The sequence below is a fragment of the Petromyzon marinus genome, chromosome 40 (genome assembly GCF_048934315.1).
Source record: "Petromyzon marinus isolate PM22_M1 ecotype Great Lakes invasive population chromosome 40, UKy_Petmar_22M1.pri1.0, whole genome shotgun sequence".
Taxonomy (NCBI): Eukaryota; Metazoa; Chordata; class Hyperoartia; order Petromyzontiformes; family Petromyzontidae; genus Petromyzon; species Petromyzon marinus.
Genome location: NC_133706.1, coordinates 12519897 through 12544666, shown reverse-complemented (window position 1 = coordinate 12544666; position 24770 = coordinate 12519897). Strand labels below are relative to the sequence as shown.

The window sequence follows — 24770 nt, the reverse complement described above, 5'->3', positions numbered from 1 at the left end:
CTACAAACTAAGTTGCCTCTGTGGTAGTAGTTACATTGGAGAAACCAAACGCCATGTCTCGGACCGCATTCGTGAACACAAAGCAGACCTTAAACACGGTAGGACCAACACCTCGGCCGTGGCAGATCATTGTTCTAATTCAGTAGGCTCACATGCCATTGACTTTTCCAAGACAGAGGTTCGTTGTAAGCCATCTGGCTTCCATGAGAGATTCGTTCATGAGGCTATCCACATATACAAGCACAGAGACAATTTCAACCGAGAAGATGGATTCTATCTTAGCAATCATTGGAAAGATTTGATAAACCATTTCAGGTCTTAATTTATTGTTCACGCTTACAGTGGCTTTCAGACAGCATACATTATATATATAAAAACAAAAATTTCGTCTCCCCCCTCCTCTTTTCAGAATATAGATGGACTAGTCCTAAATAAACTGCCAAATCGTTGCGCGTGGCGCTAACGTTTTTTTTAATAAATAAATAAATGCGCCGTTTAAAAATAAATTTATGCAAACCAACACACCTGAAGATGACCGTTTGAGTTATGGTCGAAACGTCGTGAGAATTTTTTATTGTTTTATATATATTTTATTATTTTGTTGTTTCCCTTCAACGTGACTTTACCGAAAAAACTAAGAATATGAATTACTGCAGTCACGAAAGCTTTATATCAAAATTTATGTTGAACTTCTTTCGCGCCGTACGTAGCCAACCATGCTTGTGGAAGGTGCGGAGGGGGGACAACACGTGTTGCCACCGTCGGCCAATCATGTTGATGCGTCTTGACCCAAGTAGGGGGCGATGCTGCTGCTGCGCGACCCCAACTGAGTAACTTGCAGGTGATTTTTCATCATTGCGATGTTTTTGGCCAATAGCCCTGACATAGTGTGTGTGTTTTATATCTACGGGAGCAAACTGGCGAACCCGGAAGAAACTCGTGCAGAACAGGGTTGGAGAGAACATACAGAACCTCCATTCACTCACTCTCTGCAGAACAGGGGCAGAACATACAGAACCTCCATTCACTCACTCTGTGCAGAACAGGGGCAGAACATACAGAACCTCCATTCACTCACTCTCTGCAGAACAGGGGCAGAACATACAGAACCTCCATTCACTCACTCTCTGCAGAACAGGGGCAGAACATACAGAACCTCCATTCACTCACTCTCTGCAGAACAGGGGCAGAACATACAGAACCTCCATTCACTCACTCTCTGCAGAACAGGGGCAGAACATACAGAACCTCCATTCACTCACTCTCTGCAGAACAGGGGGAGAACATACAGACCCTCCATTCACTCACTCTCTGCAGAACAGGGGGAGAACATACAGACCCTCCATTCACTCACTCTCTGCAGAACAGGGGCAGAACATACAGACCCTCCATTCACTCACTCTCTGCAGAACAGGGGGAGAACATACAGACCCTCCATTCACTCACTCTCTGCAGAACAGGGGCAGAACATACAGACCCTCCATTCACTCACTCTCTGCAGAACAGGGGCAGAACATACAGACCCTCCATTCACTCACTCTCTGCAGAACAGGGGCAGAACACACAGAACCTCCATTCACTCACTCTCTGCAGAACAGGGGGAGAACATACAGACCCTCCATTCACTCACTCTCTGCAGAACAGGGGCAGAACACACAGAACCTCCATTAACTCACTCTCTGCAGAACAGGGGCAGAACATACAGAACCTCCATTCACTCACTCTCTGCAGAACAGGGGCAGAACATACAGAACCTCCATTCACTCACTCTCTGCAAAAAAGGGGCAGAATATTCAGACGCCACGCAGCAAGGCGCCCGAGTCGGGAATCGAACCCGGGAGCTTCTTTGATGTCGATGCAGGGCAAGGGCCGCAATTTTACGTGCGGGTGGCCTCAAGCCCAGATCGCCGCGCCAGAAGCAGAGGAGTGGTGGGTGCCGTCGTTGCGATGTCTCCGTCGTGTTTGTGGATAGGGGCATTGCGTCGTTTGCACATCGGCGCGGTCCGTCGTGGGTGAGCACGGCCGCACCACGAACCTCTGGAGGGTTCGCTAATGTCCTCTTTGTGCTGTCACCCCCCGCGCCCACTGCCGTGGCTTTGTGCAGTGGACGCGGTTTCGGGTGGACCACGAACAACTTCGTGGAAGAATCAAACCCTAGGGGGGATCTTTTTGCGTCGGGTCGCGTAGCGAACAACAACAGAGGCGTCGTCGTCGCTTGGCAAACACAGTGGCCGCAACCCCGCCCAAGGGGCCACGTGGGGTAGTGTCCGTGACTCTGCACATTTCCCTCGCCCGACATCTCTGCGTGTTGTTTACCTGTACAGTACAGGTGTGGACATTGCGCAAACAGGTGCGCGCGCGTGCGTCTTCGTCCCCTGTTGCTGCAGTGCGGTGCACAAACACCGCATCACGACGTTTTGCTGCGCTGCGCTACGAACCTGGCCATCACCAAATTCACGGTCTGGGCCTTTCCCTCGGTCGACTCGGCCTCAAATGAGTACCTGGCGGCCGGGCGTGATGCTGGCCACCCACCCCTTCGTGTGCCACAGGGCCGGCCTTAATAGGTGCTCGCTAACACAGCACTTAAGGTTACACGGGAGGGCGGGGTGCGCTCCGTCGTCGATGCTGTAGCACAGCATTTGCCCCCAGCAGACTGTGGGCTATACGGGGCACCGCTGTCTTTGTGTTGCCTGCACAGTGGCCGCTGAGGCTACGAGGGCCGCTTCGTGGCTCTCAAGGCGAAGGTGAACGCCGAGATCCCGGAGGCCCAAATCATGGGGGGCACAGGGAGGAAAGGTGAGTGTCGTCACGTGGTTTTATGGACCCACCTGGGCTCACCTGGACCCAACCGGACCCTCCCTAACCTGGACCCAACCAAAACATGGGGCAGTTAAATGCCCTAAGCAACTCACAGGGGGGGGTTGTCTTACGCCACATCACACCACGGGCCAATTGCATCACATTACGGGCGGTGACTCGGCCCAGCGGTTGTTGTGCAGGTTCGCGGTTCAAAACCCTGAAGGCCACCCCGGTCAATACTGCGGTAATAACCATTGAATGTTTTGCACCGCCTACCGTTTGTGGCCATTGTGTTGCCGGCGGTCACGGTCCAATTTGTTAAGATCAAATTAATTCATGAAACACATTGAACGTCGTTATAATCTCGGCTATTCCCTAGAGGGACCACCCAGCGCCAGCTGCCCCTGCGTGGCACGGGGTGGCCGCAGCCGCCGGCTCGCGTAGAGGCCGAGCTCACGTGGCCGCCTTCACTGCCCAACTTCAGCTGGAATCGTTCTTCCCTCCCGCTCCTTCTACCTGTACACACACGAGCTCACCTGTGCACCCACTCATTCTGTACACGTACTCACCACGTGCTCCTCACCTGTACATGCAATCGACCTGTGCACGTGCCACCTGCAGGTAGCTTCGAGGTGATGGTGAACGACGTCATCATCTTCTCCAAGCTGGAGCTGGGAGGCTTCCCTGAGATGGACGACGTGAGGCCGCATCACGGGCACCGTCGCTTCCCCCCCTCCTCCCCCCGCCCCTCCCCTCTCCCCTCCTCCTCCCTCACCCCAAATCTCCTCTCGTGCTCCCATGCACGTCCACCTCGGTCGACTCGCCGTCGTCGTTCTCGTCATTGTATTCCCGCGCCTTTCATTTCATTTGTTTGTTATATCCCGAATTGTATCGACGGCTGCGCTACTGGCGACCTCGTGGGCTTAGTTTAACACGTAGGCTTAGTTTAGTTTAACACGTGGGCTTAGTTTAGTTTAACACGTGGGCTTAGTTTAGTTTAACACGTGGGCTTAGTTTAGTTTAACACGTAGGCTTAGTTTAGTTTAACACGTAGGCTTAGTTTAGTTTAACACGTGGGCTTAGTTTAGTTTAACACGTGGGCTTAGTTTAGTTTAACACGTGGGCTTAGTTTAGTTTAACACGTGGGCTTAGTTTAGTTTAACACGTGGGCTTAGTTTAGTTTAACACGTGGGCTTAGTTTAGTTTAACACGTGGGCTTAGTTTAGTTTAACACGTGGGCTTAGTTTAGTTTAACACGTGGGCTTAGTTTAGTTTAACACGTGGGCTTAGTTTAGTTTAACACGTGGGCTTAGTTTAGTTTAACACGTGGGCTTAGTTTAGTTTAACACGTGGGCTTAGTTTAGTTTAACACGTAGGCTTAGTTTAGTTTAACACGTGGGCTTAGTTTAGTTTAACACGTGGGCTTAGTTTAGTTTAACACGTGGGCTTAGTTTAGTTTAACACGTGGGCTTAGTTTAGTTTAACACGTGGGCTTAGTTTAGTTTAACACGTGGGCTTAGTTTAGTTTAACACGTGGGCTTAGTTTAGTTTAACACGTGGGCTTAGTTTAGTTTAACACGTGGGCTTAGTTTAGTTTAACACGTGGGCTTAGTTGCCACCCGCCCCTGGCTTTTTTTCCACTCCCCCCAGCAGCGTCTCCCTCCCTTCCTCCTCGAGCTGACAAAACGACGACAGGGGTGGTGGTGGTGGTGGAACTAAAATATCTGAAGCATTAAAAAAAGTCCCTCCCCTCTGTGCTTTTGTCAGCTGCGTAATCACGACAATTTAATTCATCTCGTGACATAATTTGGCAGAATTGCCGGTCGAGGGCAAGGAACGGTTTTGGGTTATTTTTCTCTCTCCTGTTACGCGACAAATCTTTCCACAGTGGGAGGAATTTTTTTAAGCGGGCCCGCCATGGGAGAATGACGCCAGAAGGAAATCCCCTCAAAAGTAGTTCTGTGGCAACTGCTTCCACGGACCGTTGTAGTCTTAACAAAGACAAAGAACCCCGTGTAGCCTTGGCAGACTCTAGGGGCAAGTGCTGTTAGCCAGCACCTATGAAGGCCGGAACCGTACACGAGGGGGTGGGTGGCCAGCACCACGCCCCACCGCCTTTGTCTCCCTAGTGGCGATGTTTACACACCGCACCAGGTACTCATTTGAGGCTGAGTCGACCTAGGGGAGGCCCGGGACCGGTTCAGATAATCGTCGCTGGTGTTGGCCGTGAGCGGGAATCGAACCCGGGTCGCCAGGTTCATAGCGCAGCGTAGCGCTAACCGCTGCACCACCGCTCCTCCGCCCAAGACGGTGACTGCGCAAACCCCCGGGCAGGGCTGGCAACCCGAAGGTATCGGCTGGCGACGATGCCGATAGCGCAACCGCCAACAACAACAAAGCGGAGAAAATAGAAATGAATACAAATCAAGTTCCAGCAACAACCGCGGCGAGTCTGCCTAGAGTGGCCACTGCGCACGGGAGGGCGCCGCGAGGCTCGAGGCGAGGCAGGAGGAGGGGAGGAAGCGATGATGGAGTTGCCGGTGATGGAGTTGCCGGTGATGGAGTTGCCGGTGATGGAGTTGCCGGTGATGGAGTTGCCGGTGATGGAGTTGCCGGTGATGGAGTTGCCGGTGATGGAGTTGCCGGTGATGGAGTTGCCGCTTACAGCGATGGAGTTGCCGCTTACAGCGATGCAGTCGACTGATGGTGGTGATGTTGCTGAGTGCGCTGTCGCTACTAGGTAATGGTAACGACGCTGTCGCTACTAGGTAATGGTAACGACGCTGCCGCTACTAGGTAATGGTAACGACGTTGTCGCTACTAGGTAATGGTAACGACGCTGTCGCTACTAGGTAATGGTAACGACACTGTCGCTACTAGGTAATGGTAACGACGTTGCCGCTACTAGGTAATGGTAACGACACTGCCGCTACTAGGTAATGGTAACGACGCTGCCGCTACTAGGTAATGGTAACGACGTTGTCGCTACTAGGTAATGGTAACGACGTTGTCGCTACTAGGTAATGGTAACGACGCTGTCGCTACTAGGTAATGGTAACGACGCTGCCGCTACTAGGTAATGGTAACGACACTGTCGCTACTAGGTAATGGTAACGACGTTGTCGCTACTAGGTAATGGTAACGACGTTGTCGCTACTAGGTAATGGTAACGACACTGTCGCTACTAGGTAATGGTAACGACGTTGCCGCTACTAGGTAATGGTAACGACACTGTCGCTACTAGGTAATGGTAACGACGCTGCCGCTACTAGGTAATGGTAACGACACTGTCGCTACTAGGTAATGGTAACGACGTTGTCGCTACTAGGTAATGGTAACGACGTTGTCGCTACTAGGTAATGGTAACGACACTGTCGCTACTAGGTAATGGTAACGACGTTGCCGCTACTAGGTAATGGTAACGACACTGTCGCTACTAGGTAATGGTAACGACGTTGCCGCTACTAGGTAATGGTAACGACGTTGTCGCTACTAGGTAATGGTAACGACGTTGTCGCTACTAGGTAATGGTAACGACGCTGTCGCTACTAGGTAATGGTAACGACGTTGTCGCTACTAGGTAATGGTAACGACGTTGTCGCTACTAGGTAATGGTAACGACCCTGTCGCTACTAGGTAATGGTAACGACGTTGCCGCTACTAGGTAATGGTAACGACGTTGTCGCTACTAGGTAATGGTAACGACGTTGTCGCTACTAGGTAATGGTAACGACGTTGTCGCTACTAGGTAATGGTAACGACGTTGCCGCTACTAGGTAATGGTAACGACACTGCCGCTACTAGGTAATGGTAACGACGTTGTCGCTACTAGGTAATGGTAACGACGCTGTCGCTACTAGGTAATGGTAACGACACTGCCGCTACTAGGTAATGGTAACGACGTTGTCGCTACTAGGTAATGGTAACGACGTTGCCGCTACTAGGTAATGGTAACGACGTTGTCGCTACTAGGTAATGGTAACGACGTTGTCGCTACTATGCAATGGTAACGACGCTGTCGCTACTAGGTAATGGTAACGACACTGCCGCTACTAGGTAATGGTAACGACACTGCCGCTACTAGGTCATGGTAACGACACTGCCACTACTAGGTAATGGTAACGACCCTGCCGCTACTATGTAATGGTAACGACGTTGTCGCTACTAGGTAATGGTAACGACACTGCCGCTACTAGGTCATGGTAACGACACTGCCACTACTAGGTAATGGTAACGACCCTGCCGCTACTATGTAATGGTAACGACGCTGCCGCTGTTCCTGTTGCTGGCGGTGCAGGTGTTGGCGGCGATCCGCGGCGCTGTCGAGGGAAGGCCCCTGCAGAAGATCACCAAGTGCCGTCAGAGCTGCTGCCTCCAGTAGACGCCGATCCTCGATCCCCCCCCACCGCCTCGCCTGCTCGGTGATGGCCCAGCAGAAACGGCTCTGCCGATACCTGGGCACTGATGGACGGCACGGGGAGCACGGGGGGGGGGGGGGGGGTGTCGGCCCTGGCTGCTGTGTGCGGCACCGCGGTGGGAGGAGGGTCGCCTGGGTGGGTGGGCGGGGTGGGGGTCGCGCTTTGTCGTATAGCTGCTCGCAGTTACACTCACGAGGCCGGTCTACGTTCTCTATAATTATTATTATTATTGTCATTTAGAGTCATGTAGAGCTTGCAACGCACAGCTTTTGGTGAGAGAGAGATATCGAGAATGATTCGGAGGGCGCGGCCAGGATTCGCGCTAAACGAAATTGCCCAAGCCCTGCGGTCCTACATTTGGATGTTTGGCCAACCAATTCATATGGCGCGTATGAAGGTAATTATCTCAAAAGTTTATGGAAAATCTGGGTTATGTACGGACCAATGTGGTGGATTGACGGGTAAACACAGAAGCGATGACGCCTCCGTGGGAGCTCGGATGGTCAAGTCAGTTCGTCCGAGTTGGTCCGAACCATTTCTCCCTCATATCAAGAAAGGTGGCCAAGCTGTCACGATCTGAATCGCGGTTCCAACTAGTTGACATGATGCTCATGTAAACATGCCACTTTGTGATTACGCAAATGTTTACAGACACGTGATTTGCCGCGTAATGTTGTGTGCCGTACACCGTCCTCCACCCGACACAGCCAAACCAATAAAGTTGTCACGTGGTGAATAAACGTGGACAATTAATGATCGTTTCAGTAGCAACACCATCGATTGTGCTGGAAAGCGATGCACACAACAATACACTGAACAAGTGGGCACGTGACTACTTCCTTTATTTGGCTGCGTCGGGTGGAGGAGGGTGCATCACACAACACTGGCATTTCACCTGCGCGACCTTGACCCAACAGTGACTTGTGACTCACGACACTGCGCTGGCCGCGATAGCCGACGCCTGTTAAACACCAGCCACGTCTTCCACGTGGCCGAGTGGCGCGGCTGAAATCGTGGGACTGCTTACCCCGGACGGTGATGTCGAGGATGGAGCGATGACGCCCAGATCCGGCGATCGATATCGACTCATCCGCGCATGGACCAATCGGTGATGCTCCTCGAGTCGGTCGGGGCTGTGCGTAGCGGGTTCCTGCGAGCTTTGTGGCCAACACCGGAGGCACCAACCACTCACCGCCTCTGTTGGAACGTAACTGCAGCGTAACCGGTCGCGACTCGTGGATCGAATCCCGACTCGGAATCGTTTCAGCGTTCCATCCTGGTTACACATCGTTTGGTGATGCCGCTGCTGTTGTTGTTTGTTGTTAATTGCACAATTCGTCAGTAACACTGTGTGGCCTCAAAATACAAACGTGAATAATAGGCGACGTTTCAGGCAATGGACCTGCATTGCAACATAAATCGAAACTGTTGTTCCATCCGCACTGCGACTCCGCGATTTCCTCTCTCCTCTCACCTCTAAATATCCGCATGGCAAATTGTTCTCATTTTATATTGGGTTGAATATAATTGTGGTTAAGTTGTATCATTTGAGTTGGTATAATAATAATAATAACAACAATAAAGCAAACTTCAGCAGAATTCCGGATTGAACTAAATTTGATCAAATAACGACGCCGACTCCATGGATCTATGAAGGCACATGTCCATGCATCAACACACATTGAGCCAGCCCACGTGAAATGTCCAATTGCTGGTCCAACGTTGGACCAACACTGTCATGTGATTGGTTGCTACGTTTGGGACCAGCGTCCCATATTTACCGGGTTGGCCTCAACAAGAACGCAGGCCGCATTTATCAACGTTGCACTGTCGTCATCTGCAACCTTGTGTCCGCGAAACCGCGTGGATCAATAAAGGGATCCGGATGAACCGGTGTAAGTCGCCCGTGTGGTTCTGGTACACGCCCAGTGAACGCATCGGTCGACGTTGCCTCAGCGCTGGCGTGGTTACATCACTTGGGCCATCAAGTCCCGGCTGTGACATTTCAGATCCAACATTTTGATGAAACCAAAACCAGCAAGTGTCGTCACTATCTTCGCCATCAGTGTGGCGCTTTTCTCGCCAAAAGTCGGTGTCACTGTCGTTAGCACAAACGCCATTGTGTAATGTGCACATCATCACCCCTTGTATACGTGGCACACCACAACCTCACACACACGCAGCTATGGACTACACCCGCATTCACACAAACCTCAACATCGTCAGATTGCACACTTTTGACCCTGGCTGTTGTTATCATGTTGCATGTTATATATGTATGTTGAACTTCTTTCGCGGCGTACGTAGCCAACCGTGCTTGTGGAAGGTGCGGGGGGTGAGAAGGACAATACGTGTTGCCACCGTTGACCAATTATGATGATGAGTATAGAGTAGTATGATGATGATGCTTCTTAACTTAAGTAGGGGGCGATGCTGCTGCTGCTGCTGCGGGATGCCCAGTTGAGTAACTTGCAGGTGATGTTTTCATCATTGCGATACCACTTACAAACTAAACACTTGGCCAATTTGGGCGGAGAGACGACAAAGGTTAGTACGTCGAATTTTTTTCAAGCGAAAAAAATATTTGTTGAATTCCTCAGCTTGTATTTTATGTATAGCACAGGAAGACTCGATGTTTTTCGCACGCATTTTTTTTGTTGGTTAACTCTCTCAGTTTTTTATAATGTTATGTATAAAGCGTTATATATAATGTTATATATACTGTTTTATATAATATAGCATAGTACCACTAAAGACAACGGTGGAATTCACTTCTCATTGAAAAATTACACTTTTAATATTTGCCCACGGGCAGAGGGAACCCGCGCACCCCCTCGCTCTCACGGCTCGTGGAAGCGACGGGGGGGGGGCTACCTCGCCGAGTTGACCTTGGGGAACGTTCATGACCTTGGGGAACGTTCACGACCTTGGGGAACGTTCACGACCTTGGAGAACGTTCGCGAGAGGTTCTCACACGCGACCACTCCTCCGCCCTTGTGTGCATCTGTGACCGGGAGTCGAACCCACGCGTCTGGGATCGTCGTCTCACCGAGAGAGACAAAGACGGAGATCCCCGTAGAGCCTGAACAAGGTGCACTTAGCGAGGAGCGGCACGCGAGGGGGTGGGTGGCCAACACCACGCCCGGCCGCCTTTGTCTCCCTAGTGGCGATGTTTACACACCGCACCAGGTACTCATTTGAGGCTGAGTCGACATCGGGGAGGCCCAGGACCGGTTTGGATAATCGTCACCGGTGTTGGCCGTGAGCGGGAATCGAACCCGGGTCGTCAGGTTCGTAGCGCAGTGTAGCGCTAACCACCACACTACCGCTCCCCACCACCACCAAGAGAGAGAGAGAAACTTTTGTTTTGTTGAAGACCACGTGCACACTGCGAACGTCGGCTGACGTCATCACGGCCCACGACCCCCCCCCTCCCCATTGTTCTATGACCCCCCCCTCTCTCCCTACTGGTACCTGTCGGCTGCCTCCAGCATTGGCCGCTATTTGAGAGACCGCGACTCGACGGGGAGACGCGGCGAGAGAGGCCGCCCTGACTTTAAAATGACTTTCAAGGTCCCCCTCCACCCCCCGCATCTCCTCACTGGTGGGGAGGGGGTGGCGTCTGTGATTGGCTACTGGGGACGGCAAAGGTGAGCGAGTGGCACCCAGGTGGCTTGGCTGTGTCTCGGCTGAGGTGTCTCATTAAGAGGCGTTGGTCTCAGGTGAGCTGTCTCGGGTGAGTTTGGTGTCTCGGGTGAGTTGCTCACCAGTTTCGGCCGACCAGGAGGGGCAGGTGAAGGTGCCACCATGAGGGTGAAGGTGCACGTGGAGTATTGGTGAGTGTACACGAGCACTCACCTGCACGGGCACTACGCACATACTGCACCACGTGCGCGCTCACCTGGCCATTCACATGGTCACTCATCCGATCATTGACCTCGCAGTTCACCTGGTTACTTATCCGTTCACCTGGTTAATGACCTGTCTATTTACTTAGCCACTCACATGCTCATTTAGACGGTCACTCACCTAGCCACGAATCTAGTCACTCTCCGGTCCCATCACCAAGTCACTCACCTAGTCACTTGCCTAGTCACCTGGCTACTCACCTGAGTACCCCCCCCCCCCGCCGCTGACCTTCCCTGTGCACAGCGGGGGATGAGGTAACGGCCACCAGAGCCGCTTCTGGGGGCTCGAGTCCCGGGTCCAAGCGGAGCTCCCGGGGGTGGAGATCATCGGAGTTACGGGGAGGAAAAGTAAGCGGGGAAAACAGGGCATTGGACTCTCCTGCACTCACCTGTACTCGCCTATACGCACCTGTACCTACCCTGGCCCGATCCAGACTCACAGACTCACAAGAAACCCGAGACCAGGACAGAATTTGTATCCACCTGGGCCCACCGGGTCCCAATGTGGAACCAACCCAAAACATGACCACACTTACTTAGGGACACTCGCAGAGACACCTGGACCCACCTGGACTGTGCAGGACTCGGTAATAACACAGCAGACTCACAAAGATTACAACGCCCCCAACCACATACACACACCTGTGCCCCTCACCTGTACACCCCTCACCTGTATAGCTCACCTGTACACCCCTCACCTGGTTGCCCCTCCCCTGTAAGCTCCTCACCTGTTTACCCCTCACCCGAACCGCAACTGTGCCCCTCATCTACGCCCCTCACCTGTACCCCCTCACCTGTATACTCACCTGTACCCCCTCACCTGTATACTCACCTGTACATCCCTCACCTGTATGCCCCTCACCTGTACACTCACCTGTAAACCCCTCACCTGTACGCCCCTCACCTGTACACTCACCTTTAAACCCCTCACCTGTACATCCCTCACCTGTACGCCCCTCACCTGTACACCCCTCACCTGTACGCCCCTCACCTGTACACCCCTCACTTGTACACCCCTCACCTGTACGCCCCTCACCTGTACGCCCCTCACCTGTACATGTCTCACCTGTACGCCCCTCACCTGTACACCCCTCACCTGTACACCCCTCACCTGTACGCCCCTCACCTGTACACCCCTCACTTGTACACCCCTCACCTGTACGCCCCTCACCTGTACGCCCCTCACCTGTACATGTCTCACCTGTACGCCCCTCACCTGTACACCCCTCACCTGTACACCCCTCACCTGTACATGTCTCACCTGTACACCCTTCACCTGTACAACCATCAACTGTACACCCATCACTTTTACATACCTCACCTGTACACCCCTCACCTGCAGATAGCTTCGAGGTGAAGGTGAACGGCAAGCTGATCTACTCCAAGCTGGAGCTGGGAGGACTACCCGAGCTGGACGACGTGAGTTCGCTCCCCGGCACTGACACAACCCTCACCACACCGCCACTGCTGCTGCTGAACTTACCCCTCACTCGCCATGGGTGATGGTTACACGCGTGGCTGCCTGTAACCCAGCACTGTGGAGGCAGCAGCAGCAGCACCAGCGAGGGTTGGTGGGTCACACACAGATGTTGGGGATCTCCCTTCCCCCGTGGGCGTCGATGAGTAGCCGTACCCTGGCTAACCAGGAGATGGCGGTACGGCAAACGATAACTCCACCTGTACACGTCTGTACGGGGATAGCGTGTTGCCCTCTCGCATGCGTGGGTATCTGTGGGTGCTCCGGGTCCCTGCCACGTGCAGACACCTCGTGAATTCGGCCGATAACGCCTTCACGCGCAGAGGACCGCAGAGCTTGGAGGATTGGAAATTGGCGTTTGCTCAACAAATAACAATCATGCATTATAATAACTAATGATAAGCAAGCACCGGCAAACACATTTTTTTTGAAAAAACATTTTTCGAAATAAATGAGAGTTATTAAACATGATCATTATTAATGATTCATTATTATAATTTAATCGACAAACACTTTGAACGCCCCTCCACCCCCGCTAAGCAATAACGCTGCTCACCTGCCTGCAAACGGTGAGCACCGCTCTCGTGACGCTTGCAAGCAGCGCGGAGCCACGAGCCTCACGGGACGGCAGTGGAGAGCCCCCCCCCCCCCAGGCCTGGTGGTGGGGGGGGGTCACGGCGTCAGCCGCGAGGTGGCAGAGCAGACACGCGGTGGGCTGCTTGCTGCAAGTCCTCTGGTGGAGGCCAAGCAGTCTCAAAGACATTCATTAATCAGAGCATGCTCGTTCGCATGCTCACCACAAAGTAGCGCGTGTGGCGAATGCAGTACTTGATGCCTTGCAAGAAGGTTTCTATTTGATGTTTGAGCATCTTAACACCACTGTCGGATTGCCAGAAAGGGTTAAACCGATTATTATTCTTTAAACAAAAAGTTACGATGAACACGTAGGGATTTTGTTGGCCTGATGATGCTCGTTGTGATTACTGGCGAAACGTCGTACTCTAATTTGTCAATGTCGCAGTGGGTTTACGCTCTCACACGCGACCGGTGGCGCTGTGCTAGTGTTGTGTTGCCGACACAACTTTTCTAATTGTCGGTGTCGAGCGGTGGCGGGTTTAACGACACATTTACGCGATCTAACCCCCCTTAAGACCAATGTCATGGACTACACACAAATACACTGGGTATATTGATGACATAGGTGTTACACAGAGAGAGAGAGAGGAGGAGTACTTCAAGCGCCACGGAAAGGATTGAAAGACGAAGTGAAACTCCACACACAAACTCCATCAGGCGACCTGCGGCTCTTTCAGGAACTGCATGGCAAGACAGTCTCTCTCTGTTTAACACGTAGGCTCTCTCTCTCTCTCTCCATTCAGGAGCACCACCGCCTGCCTCCTTATTGGCCACGTGCACTTTTGTTTAAATTTTAAAGCCAATTCGAAAGAAAAACACAAATGCCTCTTCTTGTCACTTATTTATGGGGTTGGCGACCGCTGCACCTGAAGGGTTGTAGCCGTGGTCGTGACGACGTCTACAGAGAGAACAGCCACACGCAGCACAGATGGAAGTGGGAGCGATTCAGAGTGCGGGGGGGGGGGTCCACACGTGGTTTAGGGGGGTCCACACGTGGTTTAGGGGGGGTTCACACGTGGTTTAGGGGGGGTCCACACGTGGTTTAGGGGGGGTGTCCACACGTGGTTTAGGGGGGGTCCACACGTGGTTTAGGGGGGGTCCACACGTGGTTTAGGGGGGGTGTCCACACGTGGTTTAGGGGGGGGTCCACACGTGGTTTAGGGGGGGGGTCCACACGTGGTTTAGGGGGGGGTGTCCACACATGGTTTAGGGGGAGCCTTCGAGCTGATGCAGCTTGACAGATGGACGGGCCGTGTGTGAACCGAACGCAATTGCGTGAGCGCCACTGTGGATGTACGCACGTTGAGCCTTCTTTCGCACCGCACGTAGCCAACCGGGCCCATGGGAGGTGCGGAGCTGTGGGGTTGGACGGGACAGCAAACTGAGCGCACCCAAAGCAGTTCTTGGCGCAATGAGTCTTGGAGCAATGAGTCTTGGAGCAATGAGTCTTGGTGCAATGAGTTTTCACTCCGTCAGCGGTTGCGTCTCTCGCGAGCAGGCGGCTCCGACGGGCACCCACGCCCCACACCCCCACACACAGCGGACGAACGCAGATGCCTCTGCTCGGCGCGCGCGCCCTCTCACGACACCGCGCGCGCGCACTGACCCAGCACGCGCGCCGTGACCTCCGCAGGTGATCGCCGCGATCCGCTGCGCCGTGCAGGGAGAAGCCGTGCAGAAGATCAGCCGCACCCAGCGCCAGTGCAGCATCGTGTAGCGGCGTGCAGGCGGGGAGGCTCAGCCCTCCGCCACCATCATCATCATTATCACCACCATCACCACCACCCTCACCATCATCACCTGCTCGGTGACGGCTCAGCGCAAAGGGGCACGGCCCACAAGCTGGGCGCTGATGGACGCAGCGTGGGTGAACGGGTGACGTGGTGGTGGTGAAGTTGGAGTCGATGGCGATGGTGTAGGAGGAGGTGTGGTGATGGTTAAGATAGTAGTGGTGGTGGTGAAGGTGGTGGAAGTGTTTGAAGAGGTGGTGTTGGTTGTGGAATTTGGAGTCGATAATGATGTTGGTGGTGATGACGGTGGTGGTTGAAGTTGTGTGGTAGGAGAAAGCGATGGTGGTCAAGGTGGTGGTGGTGATGATGTAGTGGTGGCGATTCTGATGCCAGTGAAGGTGCTACAAAGTGGTGGTGGTGGTGGTGGAAGTTGGTGGTGGAGGATGTGGCGGTGGTTAAGGATTTCTGTGCGTGCGAGCGGTGAACAACACCATCATTATCCGCGACGAATACACTGCTGGATGCAAGGCCTCCTCCGCACGCCATCACCGCCTCCTCAGGATCCCGCGATGCGGCGATCCATCAGAGGTCCCCGCACACTCGACTGGGCTCGCCGGCTCCATATCCGCGGTGGCGACGGGAGGGCCGCGTTTCCTTTCACTTCGCCAGAAGTTTGACACGAGCGACATCCATTCGTGACGGAAGTTGTCCACTCACTTGGCATGATGTTCAATAAATGCGGAGAAAAAACTGATGCAAAAATACAACACGTGTGTGTATGTGTATGCGTGTAATTGTCTGTCTCGTTGGTGCCGGACGGCAACGCTGTGGTTGGCAGTGCCATGGTGTTTGTAGCCACCACAGCGGCCAAAGGGGGCTCTGGACGGGTGTGAGGGGCTGGTAACACCTCCACCTTCAATCCAAGCACCACGAAATCACGGAATAAAAATCGAGTGAAGCTTGTGTCGGAAGCCCCGGGGGGACAGGCGTCCATGACGTCTCCTGGCCAAACCCCATTTGGGATTGGAAGGCATGGGCCAGATCAGCTCAATAACAACACGCTGTTCCGGCATCGGCACATCCACACAACATCATGGATGCATGCCGGGTCCAAGCAAGAACATCTGCTGGACTACGTAGTGACGGACCAGCGGATGCGGCCTATATCCTTGACACCAGGACCTATCGTGGAGCAGATCTGCCCACTGACCATCGACATGTCAGCTGTAAGATGCACCTGCCATTCTTTCACTCCGGTGGTGGGTGTACACCCAGGACCCAATTCAAACCCATAGGGACATCGTCTCAGCTAGCGGATGAAAGTTGCAAGTGAGAATTTCATCATCACTTGCAGCTGGGGTTGGCATCGTCCACTCATCCTGATATCGAGGGGAAATGGGCGAGGTTTACGACTGTGGCTCATGCAGCTGCAATGGCTGCCTTGGGTACACGGTCCAGACCTCCCTAGGGACCCTGGCTGACAGAGGAGGTGTTCAGGTTGGCTGAGAAAAAGTGACAGGCCCACTCTCACCGTCTTCAGCATCCCACATGAGAGAATGAGGAGGCTTACTGCAGCCTTCGCTCGGAGGTTCGGAGAGCCATGAGGCGCTGCAAGGATGGGTGGTGGTCGCGGGTTTCTGAGAAGATGGAATGTGCCTCAGTGGCCCGCGATCACAAATCACCCTTTCATTCCATCAAAAAAGTAACTTGTAGTGCCACACCTATCACCATAATTAGGGGAAAGAACGGTGATCCAATCTCCGACCCCCAGGATTTGCTTAGCATTTCTGAGGTCCTGGGGGAGTGGAAATCTCTCAGGCTGGAAAACATCATGGGGCGAAGTGGGGATGACCCTGCTGAGGCTGCGGTGCTTCAAATATTGGAAGAAGAAGTCACCCCCTGTGAGTGGCTGGCTGAGGTGCCATCTGTTGAGGAAGTACTGAAGGCGATCCAAAGTCTGAGACCAGATATGATCTCCCAAGCAAAATGCTGAGAGAGGGTGGCGTTTGTGCACAGACTGCCCTACATGACATCATAATAACAGTCTGGACCACTGGACGGGTTCCACATGATCGGAAGGATGCCCTGGTGGTCCTCCTCTTCCTCTTTAAGAAGGGGGACCGTAGACTGTAACAGCTACAGGGGCATGTCACTCCCCAGTTTGCCGGGAACATCGCCTTGCTTGGCACGCTGAGGAGAGGCTTGCGGAGCCCCAATGTGGTTTCAAGAATAGGCGGGCCTGCACAGATGCCATCTTTTCTATCCGTCTGCTACATCTCTGCTTTATTGACCTGGTCAAAGCCTATGATACCATCAGTAGGCCTGGGCTCTGGGCTGTTCTTCGTGCTTTCGGAGTCCCTGACTCTCTCCTCACCATCATTAAGGACCTTCATGATGGTGAGCGGGCCCGGGTAAAACTACGTGGCCGGGGATCTCAGACGGGTCGCTTCGCGATGTGTCCGCTTGTGGCGGGGCCGCGCTCTGTCCCGAGAGCGGCACGACCTGGGGGTGGTGGTGCTGGGGGAGGGACTCTACTCAACGATTGGTGAGAAAAAAAAATTGACAACAAAAACTTCAAGTCACCGACACTGGGGGATGGCGTTTAATGAATTCTAATTTAATTTGGTATCCATTAAACAAAAAAAAAAGACTTCTCACCATCACACCTCCACGACAGACATAGACCCCTCGCCAAGTCAAGGACTTTTCCCTTCACTCCGTAGCCCGGGCCAGGCGTCTCAACTCATCCGTTGTCCTTACTCTTTGGGTCTTTCGGTAAAGTCACGTAGGTATAAAATAAAATTAATCACGACGTTTCGATTGCAACACAAGCAATCATCATCAGGTGGGAAAACCACAGCAATAAATTTTTTTAGCTTGTCGTGATTTATTTTATGTTTCTACCTACGTGACTTTTCCGAAAGAACCAAAGAGTATGGATTCCTGCAGTCGCGAAAGCTTCAAATCGAGATTCATCCCTCGTCACCCGCACGTGGCCGGAGTCACCTTCAAGCGTTTCCGCGCAATTTCTACGCCGCGGTCCGAGGGTGCAAACGACGGCGGGGACGTTTTTGAAATGAGTCGCCGTCATCGAGTCCATTTCGCTCTTTGCTCGCCGTATAAATAAAAAAGTGGGGGGGGGGGGGGGGGGGGGTTGCCGTGAAAGATTCTGGTACCTTGGGTCCGGTCCCGAGGTCGGTACTGGGGTGGCTCTCAAGGCCGGTATCGAGTCCAGTGCCAAGTTCGGTTCACGGCCAGTCCACGGCGACGCCGCCACTTTTGCCCAAATCGTTGCGTCTCGTCGACCGACGATCGAAGCGCCCCCCCCCCCACCCCCCCACTTTCCGCGCGTGACGAATTATTTTTTCTCCCGTTGCTTTAAAAAAAATACAAATCGGTAAAATAGAAATCTGTGAACGTGGTAAAAACAATAACAAATGGAATTGCTTCGTTGGCGGTGGGGGAGGGAGGGAGGGTGGGTTGGGGGGGAACACGTTCAAGAGAATCGACAGTTAACGTGGGCGCCAAAGTCCCGACGGGTCGTTCCCACGCCCCCTGGAATTGTTTCTTTCCACGCGCTTTGTTAGCGAGCACCTATTAAGGAGTTTGGCTCCCAAGAGGGGGCGGTGTGGCCAGCGCCACCCACCGTGGAGGTGGGAGGCGGCATTTGAGGCAGAGCGGCACCCGGCGGGAGGGTCCCAGGGCCCGGCTCGGATTGCGCTTGGCGCTCCGGGGCTAGAGAATGGGGACCCCGACACGCGCACAGATCCCCCGTGTAGCCTCGACGGACTGTTGGGGCACGTGCTGTTACCGAGCGCCTATGAAGGCCGGTAAGGCACACGAGGGTGTGGGTGGCCAACACCGCGCACGGCCGACTTTGCCTCCGCAGCGGCGATGTTCGCACGCCCGGGACTGGTCCAGACAATCGTCACCGGTGTTGCCCGTGAGCGGAAATCGAACTCGGGTAGCCAGGTTCGTAGCGCAGCGGAGCGCTAACCGCGACACTACCACTCCCCACACACACACGCGCACACATGCGCACTCACGCACAGGCACACGGAGTTTCATGCGACATCAGTGCAAAATAATCATTTTGAGAGCGCATACATCACTCAAATAATCTTACGACAGCAACAATAATAAACAAACAACAACAACAATAATAATACTTGATTCGTCATCATTACGACAACGTTTCCCCAGACCACGAGAATTAAGATGCGTGAGTGGCGCTGGGTTGTGATCGCACCTGCGTGGCGTCCAGCCACTCACCTGGATGGTGGTGGTGGTGGTGGTGGAGATGGGGTGAGGGTAGGGGGTGGGGGGGGAATTGGTCGTTCCCCGAACCATCGCGTGGCTCAACGAGCCCTCGCAACGGCCACCGGGGTGCGCCGAAGTCACCACGTGTGTCGCGCGGTGCGAGCACTCCCCGGGCGACGCTGGGGCACCGCACAACCCCGACGCACGCGGTGCACGCGCGGGCGACATGGACGAAACGCACGCACCGCAACTTGCCCGCTGCCGATAAAGTGTACACAGTGCGTCGACTTGAATTGCCTTTTATGGGCCATAACCGGAATGTGTCCGCCCGAACTAGTAAAATATATATCGTAAACTAAGGAGGATTTTTTTGAGAGCCTAGTTTCGTCACTTGGATGGGTGGACTGCCTGCACCGAGGAGGCTTGTGAGGCGTGCAGTGGCGAGCGTCTCCCGCTCGTCGTGTTCGTTCCGGGGTCTCCTCCCGTACGATGCCAAGCGCTCATCACCAATGGGATTCATGGCCAAGCATCTCAACGAAGAAACCCCACTGAACGGACGGCGAGGATTGCCCTCTGGGTGAATATGAGCGGTGATGCTCTGCACCGCCGAGCGTCGATCGACCATGGCTGGAATGACCGCGGTCGAGCCCCTAGGGGCCTCTCTCTCCAGTTCTGAGGTCACGAGTTAAAATCCCAGCCGAGGTTAAAATAATTACCATGATCATCACCGTCGTCGTCGTCCAGGGTTGGTAAAACGAGCACCGCTGACCAGCGGCTGCGCCACTAAAGAGCGACGTCAACGGCCGTTGTCCTACGGGGAGACCGGTCCCTGCCACGGCACCGTGGAATTCACACCACTGTCTCGGCACACACCAAATTTTGTACCGACCGCTGTCCACCACTCGTCCCCAGCGAGGGGGGCCAGCGAGGGGGGCCACCAAGAGGGGCCGCCTGCGGCAATGACGTACACACACACACACACGCGTCGCGGTGTGTGTGTGTATGTACGCGTGTCTTTGTCACTGTATGCCGTGACGTGCTGTGATGCAGATGGACACGCGAGTATGTGGCAGGCGCAAATACGCTTTGGGAGCAGTAGGGGATGGTGACTTTTCAGTGACTGAGCTGTATAATGAACGAATACGTTCCAACATCGGTGGAGAAATCGGTTTGCAAAAACAAGACGGAGCAAGTGCCGAGTGACCACCGCGCCTCGGGGTTAAATTCGACCGCAGCGCGGCCCAGAAACGACCCAGACGTGGGCCAGACGCGGCCCAGACGTGGCCCAGACGTGGCCCAGACGTGGCCCAGACGTGGCCCAGAAACGAACCAGATGCGGCCCAGACGTGGCCCAGACATGGCCCAGACGCGGCCCAGACGCGGCCCAGACGCGGCCCAGACGTGGCCCAGACGTGGCCCAGACGCGGCCCAGACATGGCCCAGACGTGGCCCAGACGTGGCCCAGACGTGGCCCAGACGTGGCCCAGAAACAGACCAGACGTGGCCCAGACGTGGCCCAGACGTGGCCCAGACGTGGCCCAGACGTGGCCCAGACGCGGCCCAGACGTGGCCCAGACGTGGCCCAGACGTGGCCCAGACGTGGCCCAGACGTGGCCCAGACGTGGCCCAGACGCGGCCCGCCGCTTCATCTCACGCGGTAGCCCACGGCCACACGAGGCCTCCCACCACCACCACCACCACCGTCATCGTCGCTAGGGAGGCCCACAAACGATGTTAGTCCACCCCTGCCAAGGAGCGTCTTAGCCACGCTGATGGTGTACGAGAGGGAGGATGTTTTTGTTACGTGGCGACAACGTGCCGAGTCGCGGATGAAACCCGACTGTACTCTGGACGGTTTGTGAAAGTAATTCGGGCCGTGCCAATTTTCGTGACTGGAAAATGTATTTATAATGCAATGTTCACCGTGTTCATGTAACTGTTTGTTGAGTTCGTCTGTAGCGCAGTTGCTTTTGCTCCGATTTATATTTTGGTTGTTTTTGCTCCGATGCCAATTTGCTTCATTGTTCTACCTAGTTTTTGAATGTTATTGCTTTTGTCATTTTGGAGACCCGGCTCAGTCACTCTTGCTAAGTGAGACTTCTACCCTGGTCCCTTGAGTTCTCAACCCGGTTTAGCAAAATAAACTTGATTCTTGAAATTTCTGCCTCTGCAGGGGCCTCTCGCAGCGATAGAGGTGGCCAAAGTGTTAAACGTGTGGCCCACCAAACGTAATTTTGTCCTATTCGGCCCTCAGTAGGTATGAGGTTCTACACCTCCTGGTCTATAGACACGCGCACGGATGAATGGATGGACACGCACGTCCACAAGCGCACAGCAGGACAGGGTCACCGCCCGCTGACGAGAGCGCGACCTCGTCAGTCTCCGGCGTCCGAATCTCCGGGCGAAGGCTGGCAGCGACGTCACAACCGGGCGTCCAGGGGCGGCACAGAGCCGAGCTCAATCGTCCGTCCATCCCATCGCCCCGTCGATTTATCGTTTGTTCGTTGGTCCGCCAGTCCTCGAACGGCCGGGGGGAGCGCGCGGCGCATCACCGCGTGCCCGCGGCTAGTCCGTCCCCACTGTGTTTGCGTTTCGTCGCCGTCATCGCCGAGATTTTGTTTTGATCGATGCCGGCCGGCTCGTGGGGGCCACCCTCGTGGTGGCGCGCACGCGGCAGGAGGCGACGCGGACAAAAAACGCGGTGCGATGGCAGCGCGCGCCGAGTTGATCATCGCGAGCGGGCGGGCGGGCGAGTAAATCCGTAGAGAGCAGCTGCCCCACGTGTGCGTCTCACAGCCAAGGCCCCCAAAATCCTGGCTTCGACTCCACGGTCTCTCACTCCCTCCCTCCCTCCCTCCGCGGAACAACCTCAAAGCAATAACTTTAATTTACAAAGTAAGAAAAATAAGCTTTTGTTCTTGGTTCGGACTTTTGTTCTTGGTTCGTGCGCCGTCGGTTGAATGAGCGACGCGCCCGCTCGTCGTTGTGCTTTCCCCCGGCACCGTTCTGCCGGTCGCCTCCGGCAGAACGGTGCCGGCTCCAATTCGGTGGCATCGGCGCTGTGTGGCGAGCCGCCCGGCCTGCGCCGCTCGCCCCGTGCCGCCCGCAGGATTCGTGGTGCCGTGTCAGTGGCGGTGGGGGGTGGCGCTGGCTCGTCCGTCGCGCGGTGCCGATCGTAACCGCCGGGCGGGCGTTCACTCTCGTCTTCGTCCGCTCCCTCTCTCCGTCCTCTGCCTCTCTCCGTCCCGAGAGAGCGAAGGGGAGAGCGGCGCCAGCGACGAGCGACCGAGTGCGCCGGCGCTCACTCCGCGCCGCCACTGCTGACGATTCCTCCGAGTGCGATCTCGTCCGTTGTCCATTGCCGGCGAGTCCGGAGGGGCCCGAGTCGGCGAAGCGCAGGGAAGGGCGCGCGCACGGACACCCGGACACGTGGACACGTGGACACGTGGACACGAGGAAAGCGGGGAACCTGCGAGAGAGATGTAACAAGAGAAGTTGCGTTCAAGCACCAGACAACAACTTACCCACTCACTCACCCACCCACCACATTGCAGGTCACCTCACTTCTCCCACCATGACCCCAAAACTCTCTAAACGGCAATAACCTCGCTCGCTTCAACTGACGCGTCCATCCACTCCTATCAGAACAACGGCGCTGCTGCTCGTTGCTGGCCGCTTGACGTTTTCGGCCTTTGGGGCCTGCGCCCACCAACTGCGCTTAAAAAATGAGCAAATCGCGATGTGACCACCGCCACCATCACCACCAGGGCTTGCCAGGTGTGCCGAGGAGACGGCAGTGCTGAGCGTCCCCCCCCAGCCCCGCCCCCCCAGCCCCTCCCGCCCCCCCCCCTCCTTGCTTCCACGTGGGGTTTTGTCCGGGGTCTCCGGTATTTTGGGGGTGCAACGGTGGCGAGATGTTAACTTCCTCGCCTGGTATACGAGAGGTCATGGGTTCGATCCCGACCCTGAACCCTGCTGTATATCCGGAGTTTGCGTGTCCTCCCCGTGGTTACGTGGATTTTTGTCGGGGTCCTCCGGTTTTTCCCTCCACATTTAGAATCAACATCATGGCGTTTAGAGTATTTGGCTGCTATAAATGTCCACTTGATGATGATGATGATGATAAGCCCACTTTGTTGAGCGATCATTTGTGATAGAGAGGTCGCTTCTGAAAAACAGCTACACAGCTCAGTGGGGCCTTACCTGGCAAAATAATGAAAACAATCGTGTAAATAGTTTATAGTTTCGTTTATCCTCCCCCCACGCACGACGCCAAACTCCCGTTACGAACGGAATCCATCGCCAGGTGCGTCCCGGATGCAGCAGGACCCCTGCTCGAAACGTGTCTTGAGACTCAGCGAGGCCTTCCTTTGGTGAATTAAGGACATTAGCTCCTCTTATCCTGGGACGATGGCCTCACGACACCACGCCGATTATGGCGGTCGTTTGACCGTAATTCACCGCACTGGTCGGTGCGGGTTGGTGGAGGCGGGAGGGGGGAGGAGCCAGGGCCGGTTCAGATATCGCGAGCCACTGATGTTAGCCGTGGCCAGGAATCCAACTCGGGTCGCTCAAAGTGAGCGTTGAGCCGTGCTCACGTACGACAATAATCATGAGCCACGGCAATTTTTTTTCCTGGTATCAAGTTACACAGGAGGCGTTAAGATGTTCAAACACCAAATAGACGCCACCCATTGCACGGCATCGAGTCGCTCCCCACATCTCTGCGCAGATGTAATCCAGAAACGGGATGCGGGTTTCCCGCTGATGACGTAGCCGAGAGGAAACCGGAGCACCCGGAGAAAACCCACACGTGTGAAGGGGGCAACCCTCTACCCCATGCAGGTGGCGCAGATGATACAAGCCCACATTGTCGCTGATACTAGCCAGGGTACGGCTTCCTCATCGACGCCCACGGGAAGGGAGTTCCACAACTATCTGTGCAGTCATCCACCAACCCCTCGCTGCTGCCTCCACACTGCGCTACGTGCAGCTCAGCCCCCCACCACAACCACCACCCGGTGGTGGCAATGGCCAACCGCGTTCATCCCACCCGGTGGTGGCAATGGCCAACCGCGTTCATCCCACCCGGTGGTGGCAATGGCCAACCGCGTTCATCTCGATCGCGCGATCAGCGTCGCGTCATGACGGTGCGAAGGGTCTCGCGGCACGACCCTTCGTGCAGGAGGACGGCCCCGCGGAAGTGGACATCACAGAGCTGCCTCCGAGGTCCCTTCGCCGTGCTGAAACTTCGCTTTGCACACAGTAGAGGGCAGCACCGGCCCGCGCGACGAGAGAACCGTTCGTCACGTGGCACCCGTGTCTCTTTCATTCTCCGAGCTGGCGTTTAGACAAATTGAGAACAAAATAAAATGTCATTGGCGACCGGGCTGGGACCATGAACTCGGGCTCGCCGCCACGAGCTGCTCAGGATGCTGTGCATGTGTCTGCGTATCTCTGTCTCTGTGCGTCTCTCTGCATCGCTGCACGTCTCTGTGCGTCTCTGCGCGTCTCTGCGCGTCTCTGTGGATCTCTGTGGGTC

The 24770-nt window shown here is 54.8% G+C and overlaps 2 protein-coding genes and 1 long non-coding RNA gene across 3 annotated transcripts in view; 2 read left to right on the top strand and 1 right to left on the bottom strand.

Moving 5' to 3' along the window:
• Nucleotides 1–716: 716 nt before the first annotated feature.
• Nucleotides 717–9119, top strand: LOC116950664 (migration and invasion enhancer 1-like). The gene is made up of 4 exons (XM_076072992.1): nucleotides 717–729; nucleotides 2710–2796; nucleotides 3421–3497; nucleotides 7097–9119. Exons 1-4 carry the CDS (start codon nucleotides 717–719, stop codon nucleotides 7178–7180), a joined length of 261 nt encoding a protein of 86 aa, XP_075929107.1. The 3' UTR covers nucleotides 7181–9119.
• Nucleotides 9120–10754: 1635 nt separating this feature from the next.
• LOC116950600 (uncharacterized) lies at nucleotides 10755–15724 on the top strand. Its single transcript, XR_004404049.2, has 4 exons — nucleotides 10755–11053; nucleotides 11370–11473; nucleotides 12468–12544; nucleotides 14872–15724. It is a non-coding gene; the product is annotated as an uncharacterized LOC116950600 (long non-coding RNA).
• A 1823-nt stretch (nucleotides 15725–17547) lies between these two features.
• Nucleotides 17548–24770, bottom strand: part of LOC116950589 (CDC42 small effector protein 2-like) — a 58321-nt gene continuing 51098 nt past the window's right edge. The window contains exon 5 of the mRNA XM_032968483.2: nucleotides 17548–22697. The gene's annotated coding sequence lies outside the window, so the exon portion shown is untranslated. The remainder of the gene's footprint in view (nucleotides 22698–24770) is intronic.